Consider the following 9,258-nt stretch of genomic DNA (forward strand, 5'->3'; position numbering starts at 1 on the left):
AGAGAGAGAGAGAGAGAGAGAGAAGGATCAGGAACACACAGAGCTGTTATTGCAGTGTATTATAGGACACAGTGTTCTGCTGTTAACATGTTCTTATCCCTTAATCAAGCACTTTTATCTGAAAAGCACATTTCATTCAGAGATCAAGATGAGATAAGATATCCTTTATTAGTCCCACAATTGGGAAATTTGCAATGTTACAGCAGCAGAAGACATCACATAAGTAGCACACAGTACTTGGGTGAAGGAATATAAAGAAATAGAAATATACAACAATATATATAAAAAAATAGAAATGTGACTCGACCAGTATATACAGTGTAAAGAAATATAATATGTCAGAATATGAACAGTAAATATATTGCATATAACAGTTTATAAGGCACAGACAATTTTACAAATGAGTATAGTACAGGGACTATTGCCCAGTTGGGAAGTATTAAGTGGCAGTCCAGTGTGGGAACGACCTGCGATACCTCCCCTTCAGACACTCAGGGTGGATCAGTGTGTTGCTGACGGGGCTGCCAAGTGCTGTGATGGTGTCCTGCAGGGGGTGGGACTGGTTGTCCTCTGTCCCACCCACCTCCACTGGGTCAATCGACTCATAACCTAAATATAGAAACTATTAGACAAATGAGAACACATACAGACACTCCAGCCAACCATCCAGCAAGTATACACATACATGATTTACAATATTCCCAGTACAGCATTTACAAACACAGACACACACGTTTATACTAACTAAGGATTAGAAAAAAAAGTTTGCTTTTGAAAGAGGACAAGGTTGCCATAGGCCATCAGGCCTAGTGGTGCCAATTTCAGTTGAATAAAGAGCAAAGTCAACACTGATCTTTCTGTGGTTTAATTCAACACCTGCAGAGATACACACAAACACATTTAGAGATGTGAGAGTGAGCGAATGGGAAACGGGAATAAATAGCATTGTTTTATACCATCTGGTGGGTTCATATTATCTCATCCTAAACACTCGCTGGGTTACATGCTGCCTTCTCCTTGAGGCTAGGTCCCAGTACGCCATCCGAATACATGGGATATGTACATTTCTATTACAGCTGTTTGTTCCAGAGAGAAGGACCATAGTAACTAAATGCTCCCTACATGATACTTTGAGGGGGCCCTTGCTTGATGACCTGAAGGATCTGGCTGGGCTGAAGTCATGAGCAGGTCAACAATGTATCTGGGAGCCAAACCATTTGGGGCCTTACAATACTTTAAAATCCCTTCTACAACGAACCAGCTGCCAGGAAGTGTTGTCAATACAGGAAACCTGCTCTATTGTTTAGTTCCACTTGCCGCTCTGGCTGCAGCATCCTTGATGAGTTAGAACCTGTTTATTGTTATTTGGTAAGATCTGTAAGAAGTGCATTTGATCAATCTTAACTCTATGGTCAAACAAGAACAGTGGAAGGACTTTCAACACCAGCTGTAATCAACACTATCTGGAACATCCTCAATTTGAGACACTGGACAATGACAAAGCAGCCAAACCGAAATGAGGAAACACAGAAAAGGTGAAGAACTTTTGCATAAACGGCAAAATGATTGATGTTTTGGCCTCCGGGAACCTGGATGACCAAGTTCCCCAGAACTAAACGGTGTAATCAGAGACAACCATGAGGAAGGTTAGCTTCGTTGGAAAGAGCAAACCTTTTCACAGGGATCCGGCAAATCAGTCAGAACAATACAGAGATAAATCAGACGTGTATAATTATTACCTCCGCCAAGTGGGGTTATGTTTTCACCACTATTCATAGGTTGGCTAGCAGGATTACAAACACAAAAGCTTGGAAGGATCATGGGACTATGGGTGAAGAAAAAAACTAATTACATTTTGGCTGTTACAATTTATTTTTTTATAATTTTTCTTTAATACTGAATTAATTGTTAGTAGTTATAATTAGACAGTTTACAATGAGCAGTGAGGCCAGCGGTTGAGGTTTGTAACATTACAAATGGTTGAACAATAAACCCCACAGTTCCCAAAATGTTCTATTTCCTAATGTTTTTCATTATTATCACAGTACTGTGGAAATTTTAACAAATTATCAGTAGCAGTTGTTTGTACATCTGCTCCACCTGCAGATGTAAAAATGAACTGAGGGTTGGGGGACATGGGGACTTGGAGCCAGGCAACACACTTCTCTTGTGTTTGTTGTAGGAAAGAGCAGTGACGCAGCCCAGTGGACAGAAGAATGCATTGACCTGTTGCACCAGTTACAGGTGAGACCGAGACACAGAAGAGACATCAGGCCTTTCAGCCCTGTTTACTAATGTCTACATTCACGGCACCTTCCGAAATAAGGGAAGTCCCTCTTTCCGTCACCTGCCAAGTCAATTAAACATTTGTCAATGATGGAGATCCCCTTTTAGAACACAAGGCTTTTAAAGCAAGTGGAGTTAAGTGCTTTGTTACTGCAGCCATAAAACGGAGGCTTCGTGGCTTTAACACTACATAATGATGATGGAACACATATTTGGTTTGTACAATTACCTCCGCCAAGGAGGTGGTGTCTTCGCTTGCGTATGTTTGTCGGCAGGATTATGCAAAAACCACTCAAACAATTTCCATATTTGTTAAAGGGTTGATCCAAGGAACCATTACATTACATTTTGGGATGGATCCAGCTCAGGAGGATCCAGGACTTTTCCCCCACTCTCTTTAACATTGTGAGATGTAGGACGTTTTTACATATTCCTTGATTTCTCAGAGAATTGTTAATAGATCTTGTTATTAGGACACTGATGAATGTGTGTAATTTGGTGCAGATCCAAAATACAAATTGGAAGGTAGTGAATTTAAATGTGGTTTCATAAGGAGACTGTTGGGCCTTGGTGGGGGTTTCTGCTCTGCTGAGTGACACAGGTGTATTTTCAAAAAACTAGCAAGCAATATCAACTTGTTTTTATTTGGCCCACCACAGCGGTAAAAGAAGTGTCAATCACAAACAAAAAGATTAATGAATCCTAACCAGATGATAGTTGAACATTGATTTGGCAGGGATGTCGATTTACTGATTCACGTTTCACTGGTATGTATGTATTATCTAAATCAAAGAAAGATAAGAACGAACAACTAATTATTTCATAATGACAATAACTGGGCGAGGCAACAACGAGGTCATGTTGAGAGTTATTGAGTATTTCGAACTTGATATGACCTGAAGATGAGTTTAATATTTTGTTTTCTATAATTGCTTTTGTATAACTTGTGGTTATTAGTCACGTATTTCAAGTTTGACTGTTTTAGGTAAACAAAATGATAACTAAGATCAAATTGAGGCTAGTCAGAAAACTTTAGGGTGGTGGGGCCATACTGAGAAATCCTACGTAATGTCTTTGCAGGGAAAACATGTAAAATACAGATATCACATCAGTAATGCCACTGTAGAAATGTGAGAACAGTCCTGATGAGTCCTTCATGATGCTGAGTGCTGGCTGAGTCCCCTGTGTCGATGCAGCAGCTGCATCAGAGTGTCAGAGATCTCCCTGTACCTCAGCCCATAGAGGTACGGCGCAAACGCTCTGGGCAGCAACATGAAAACACACATGTTGACTGTGCTGACCCACACACGAAGATCTTGACTAATCTCCTTCCTCTGGAACAGGAAGAGCTCCACGATGAAGACAAAGCCGGGGGTGAAGTAGAGCAGGAGCAGAACCCCGTGGGCCAGCAGGGTGACCCGCGCCCTGGAGAAGCGACTCTCCCAGATGCCATGGGTCCTTGTTACCATGTAGAGTCGAATGTAGCAGTAAAAAATGAGCAAAGCACAGAAGAGCGCGGTAACGAAGAAGTAGACGTGGATCGCTACCACGTTCTGGACCTGAATGAGACCCAGAGAGACGAGAACTAGACAAACAGCCAAATCCTCATCGGAATTTCCCCTCCCCACCTCCATCATGATCATCAGAGTGAAGGGGTACACGGCTGCCAGAACCCACACCCCCACCAGTATGCGGTGGGTGCGGGCGGGAGGAAGAAGGTCATGGTAGCGGAGAGGCCAGCGGACAGCAGCATAGGTGTCCACCACCATGAGGGTGATGGTGAGGACGGTGCAGCAGTAGGCGGTGACAGTGACGGCTGTGAACAGCCCACACACGACCCAGGGGACCTGAGCACTGACGGCGTTGCAGATCATAATGGCCAGGTTGAGGATGAGGAAGAGCATGTCGGCCATCAGGGTGTTGGCCACCAGCAGGTAGCGCGTCTCCCGCCTCAAGGCACGGGACAGGAAGATGCATGACAGGAGGACCGGGTTGGCCAGCAAGGTGGCCAGGGTGACGACTATGGTCGGGATGAAAAAATACTCCATGTGCCACCCCCGCAGACACTCCACCCACTCCTGGGTGAAATTGGCCGCCAGTAGTGATGATGTCATTTTGTGTCACGGCTGGAGAGACCCAGATGCACTCACTGAGATGTGATTTACAATGCGTTGATAACTTCCTCCTGCAGCTTCCTGTGAATGACAAAAAAACACAAGTTATTATCAGCAACTGAAACTGCTTCAGAATATCATATATCTGCTTCATTGTTATTTTTTAATTAACATTACAGTTTTGCCACTTAATTAAGTGTGTCGGTGAAAACACAAGGAGGCTGTCCTTTGAGATAACCCATGTGCTGTGCAACCAATCAATTGATCAAACATCTACATGAGGAAGATTAACAGGAGTAATAACTTTTTGAATTATGGTCTTTAAACATTCACCCTGTTCTCATACATGTCATCGTGATGTATTGCAGTGTGAGCAATGCAGTGCAGTGTGAGTAAACCTTAGAGCTTATACTCAAGTTCATATTTTCTGGCAGTCAAATATGAAGTAAATATTAACTGCCAGAATTCAAATATGATCAGCGCACAACCATGGACTCCCATTGGTGAAATATTTCACATGAAAAACAAATTCAAATGAAGCTGAAGTTGCAAACAGCTAAGCGTTAACTTAAAGTATGAAACATTAGAAAATATCCATTTAATATACTGCATAAAAACATTAGAACGGATGAAACCAACTTTGAATCAATCTAAAAACATAAATTCAGCTACACTTTAAGGTGGGGTGTCAGTATTTAATGCATAGAATTAAGATTTTAGGGAGAAGATAACAAACGTAATAATATTGCTTCCATCTCCTCACATGCTTGTCAATACTCAAAATCTTACAGACACAACAACTCAATCCCTCGGCTCTATACAAACTTTGCACGTACGCACTTATCGACAAATTATTGATCGGCCAAAGGTGAGTTTCTTACCCGACGTCCAGAACAGAAAACTCTCTCTTCTGATGCACATCCATCGAGCTTAGCACTCGTACAAATCAATGGATGCTTGGTCCGACTCGTCGTGTCCCCTGCTCTTATCTGATGCACTCTCTGTTGACTCATACAGATAACATGAGGTGGGAGAAAGCTGCGGCCACTTTGCCGTAACATAGGAACAGGGTGGAGCTTTTCATCCCCTTCACTGCTCCGAGTGTTGCTGATTTTTCTAATTTTCTACCCGAGATGTGAAAACCGTCTAACTGAAAATGGCTCGATGGAAGTTTCCCTCTTTAGGAGTCAAGTCACTGACATTCCTTCAGTTGAGGAAGAGTCCAAAAACTTCTTGATCAAGCCAAAAAAAGAGAGAAATGTTATAACCCGTCCATAAAGTCATGATCTCACGTCTGTATGAGGTCACTTAAATAAACACCTTTCAACTCCAAACCAGAGGGTTCTCTCAGTCGGATCCGTCTCTAACATTAGTTCATTGTGAGGAGAAGACGCAGCATTGCGTTTCTGTGTGTGTTTTAGATAAGAATATTCTGTTTTAGATAAGACTATTCTAAGCACCTAATAATAAACCTGACCTCGAGAAACAGCAGAGAGTAAACATTTTATTGTTTCATTTGCCAATAGATGTCATTTTGTCTTATCCCTCCATTTCCTCTTGAAATTATTTTCAGTTCCCTCATATCGTTATCTCTTTCTTGTCTTTATGTATCCACTCCTGCCTCCTGTCTCCTCCTCTTCATCTTCATCCTCCTCTTCCTCCTCAGAATAAGTGTCATCCACATTGATGCTGCCTTGCTCCTTTTCCTCCTCCAGCCACTCTTTTGCCACAAGTCTTTGAAAGACATCGTACTCCTCCACTGACGCCTTCGCAACGGCTGTGAGGAAGGCGCTCTGGTCGACGTTGAGGATGCTGTCCAGTTTAGGGTTGATGATGATGGTCTGTCCTTTCTTGTCTGGGGTTTGGTACAGACCCCTGCGCTCCAGGAAACAGTGTCGACATCGAACCTCATCCAGGGAGTAGCGGAACAACCTGGACTTAATAATCTCCGCCTGTTTGACACCCATTCGAAAGTAGACGTACTGTGGAAGGATGGATAAAAAAATATATATATGCAATTACAACTGATATTTAGAGCTTGAGAAATACAAAGATTTCAACTAACATTTTATTTCAATATTAGTTTGTTCCAAATCTGTTCTGTAGAGATCTTAAAATCCTACAAAAGATGACTGAGAAGCTTTGACAACCATCAGACTTGTCAAATTCAAATGCAGCCACCAGAGGGAGCACTACACGTTTCTAAACAGGTTTTTAGGTAGTAGTGGGCTCTTACTGGAAAATGAAAAAGAAGTTAGAGTCAGTGTGTGGAATAAATATGTGGGTTTCTGTTAGCAACGTATAAACTATTATCCAAGAATGCAATGCACAAAGGGAATGGAGGAGCAGTGGATGATGGTGAAAGGAAAGTCAAGGTATGATTGACCTCTTTCAGCACGAGTCTGATTTCGAAACAATAATGTGCGTTCATTTCTTTTGTTATACAAAACAAACTGGGCCACAGCTAATGTTGGGCGTTGTCTTTTTTCGGCGAATGTTGCTTCTGATCTGATGTCTGCCAATAGTTTGAAGAAGTCATTAAATATGTTAATGACAGCGGCATTTTGACCTAGAAACTGTGTCCTGCCCTTAGACGGAAGTTCAATCCAAGTGTGTTGAACTGAATTTGAGCCAAGAACTAAGACCTTCTCATGATCATACGTTCATCATCAAAAGTTCACAACACAAAGTTATAGCTTCACCTGTTTTTTGTCTGCCACACAAATAAGGACTCCTCGTATGTTATACATTTTTATTAATGATAAGAATTAAAAGCAAATAATCAATATCCAATAATTAATTATTTGAATAAATGATGAGAATTATACGATATTATTCTACTGATGCACGCATTTATTTATAATAATGTTTTGCCTGAGCACTGTCTCATTCCTTTCTTGTTTGCTTTGTTGGCTCACCTGAAACAAGAACTCCACCTGAGCCAAATCCCCAAGGACGATGGCCGGACTTTCTCTGAGGATGTCCGTGACCTGAGGGGCAGTAAACAGACACTTCTCTCGGAGAAGCACCACCACATGTTTAACTGTCTTCACGGGCACAGTCAGGATCTGGGGGTAATGGGCCACCACTCTCTGAAGACTGCCTACGGGGAGACGGTTAAATGTTTAAAGCACACACTACATAGTAAAGCAACACTATGCTCATTTTACCTTAAAATAGCAGCTTCTAAATGAGGTTGGAAGAAGGAGAACGGGGCGGATTACATTCACACTCCTCACCCTGAACGTCTGTTGTTGCTCACCTTGGTGAGCAGGTCCGATCTCTTTTGACAAGTACGCAACTGATTGATAGCTGCAGTTTCAACTGTCAGATTCAGGTCAAGCAAGTTCCAGAGTAATGCTGAACTGTAGATAAGTTAAAAAGACTTAGAAAGTAATTAAAAACCTGCCTTCATCTCCAGTGAGGAAACAAAAAATATGACAAATCATAAAAGAGCTTTGGTGTATTTGGTGTACAGCCGGGGATCATGGGAAATATCCACTGGTGGGACCACGCAGTCAGAGCTCCACTCAACACATTGACAGACTTAGATTTTATTTACACAGACACGGACCTCAACAGCATGAATCCCTGTGCGTGGCTGCAGGAGGCGCTGCTGTTCAGTAAAGTCACACAGTGTTGCTTTAAAATTTTCTGGACATGAACCGCTTCCACTTAAAGGTTAAGTGTGTAGAATTTAGTGACATCTAGTGGTAATGTTGCATATTGCATCTGAAAACCCTTCACCTCCCCCTCGCCTTCCAAACATGAGAGAGAACCTAATGACAGCCTTCAGTAGTCATACAAACTGAAAAAGGCGTTTTGTTTGTCCAGTCTGGGCTACTGTTAAAAAGTGTTAAGTGTTTGAGTCCACAAAACACTTTTAGAGTTTCAACACTTCACCCAGCCCTCCGCCGGCACAGTGGTGAGTAGATATTGAGTGAATCATCTGTGAGCCATCCCTTTAAAGGATGACCTGTGCAGATGATGATCTCACCTTCGACTAGACCCAGTTTCCTCAGGTTGCCCACGCGCTGCTGAAGCTGCGACTCCTTGACGCTGCACACTTCAGGACATTTCTGCAGCAGCTTCAGGACGCTGGAGGGGTTGAGCCCCAGGGCGAGCAGCGCCGTGAGGGTGGACAGCGCGTGTCTGGCAGCTCGTCCTCCCCTCGCTTTGGACGCGGTCTCCAACATCTGCTCAGCCTGAGTTCCAGTGAATCCCATGTCGGCTAAAGACTGCGGGGACAGCTCCGTGAGTGGCGTCTCTGATACGGGACTAACTGGGTGGTTGTGGTGCGATGACTGCAGGGGACTCCGGCTGCTGGTGGAACAGAAGAGCCCGGAGCCGGCGGGTCGAGGCTGGAGGAGGCATCTCGAAGTGAGAGGTGGGCTGAGCAGGGAGGAGGCGGCGGCGGCTCTCACAGTCCACCGGAAAACCTTCAGCAAAGAAAACATGGATATAAAACCTCATGTGCAGCTATGATCGCGATTTAACTACTTATTAACTACTCTGATCAGCACATATGTCACAGTTTGGGCTGCAGAGCGGATGAAGAGCAGAAGTTAACAGAAGAGTTGCAACCTTAGCTTTAGCTCAAGTTAGCAAACATCAAGGTTATAATGGTCTTTCATACACTGAAGAGCAACTTGTATTTGCGCCATTACCAAGGTTTTAAAATATGAAACTCCATTAACATTTAATAACACGTTATTTGTCTGAAAAGGAAATAATTAAGAACATATTCCAGCTTTCTGATTCACCTGCCGTGCAGCCACTGTGGTACCCATGCTGTTCCGTCGTCTATATAGTTCCGTGCTCTACGCTGAGAAGATACCGAAAGGTTCCGCCTGGTCAA

The 9,258-nt window shown here is 43.0% G+C and overlaps 2 protein-coding genes across 2 annotated transcripts; both read right to left on the reverse strand.

The window, feature by feature from the left end:
- Positions 1-198: 198 nt before the first annotated feature.
- LOC133968867 (probable G-protein coupled receptor 148) lies at positions 199-5,759 on the reverse strand. The gene is made up of 2 exons (XM_062405102.1): positions 5,282-5,759; positions 199-4,481 (listed from the first exon to the last, which is right to left on the reverse strand). The coding sequence occupies exon 2, from the start codon at positions 4,398-4,400 to the stop codon at positions 3,441-3,443; it is 960 nt and encodes a 319-aa protein (XP_062261086.1). The 5' UTR covers positions 4,401-4,481; positions 5,282-5,759; the 3' UTR covers positions 199-3,440.
- A 132-nt stretch (positions 5,760-5,891) lies between these two features.
- mterf4 (mitochondrial transcription termination factor 4) lies at positions 5,892-9,212 on the reverse strand. The gene is made up of 4 exons (XM_062405101.1): positions 9,164-9,212; positions 8,398-8,839; positions 7,319-7,503; positions 5,892-6,382 (listed from the first exon to the last, which is right to left on the reverse strand). The coding sequence occupies exons 1-4, from the start codon at positions 9,188-9,190 to the stop codon at positions 5,987-5,989; spliced, it is 1,050 nt and encodes a 349-aa protein (XP_062261085.1). The 5' UTR covers positions 9,191-9,212; the 3' UTR covers positions 5,892-5,986.
- Between the last annotated feature and the right edge of the window lie 46 nt (positions 9,213-9,258).

The sequence above is a fragment of the Platichthys flesus genome, chromosome 14 (assembly GCF_949316205.1).
Source record: "Platichthys flesus chromosome 14, fPlaFle2.1, whole genome shotgun sequence".
Classification (NCBI taxonomy): Eukaryota; Metazoa; Chordata; class Actinopteri; order Pleuronectiformes; family Pleuronectidae; genus Platichthys; species Platichthys flesus.

Bases quoted from the DNA above. Each gene is read 5' to 3' on its own strand.
- mterf4 (XM_062405101.1), bottom strand. From the start codon at position 9,190: ATGGGTACCACAGTGGCTGCACGGCAG. The intron at 8,840-9,163 runs GTGAATCAGAAA...TCTTTGCTGAAG, and splicing joins CCACAGTGGCTGCACGGCAG to GTTTTCCGGTGGACTGTGAG. The intron at 7,504-8,397 runs GTGAGATCATCA...GTCTCCCCGTAG, and splicing joins GAAACTGGGTCTAGTCGAAG to GCAGTCTTCAGAGAGTGGTG.
- LOC133968867 (XM_062405102.1), bottom strand. From the start codon at position 4,400: ATGACATCATCACTACTGGCGGCCAATTTCACCCAGGAGTGGGTGGAG.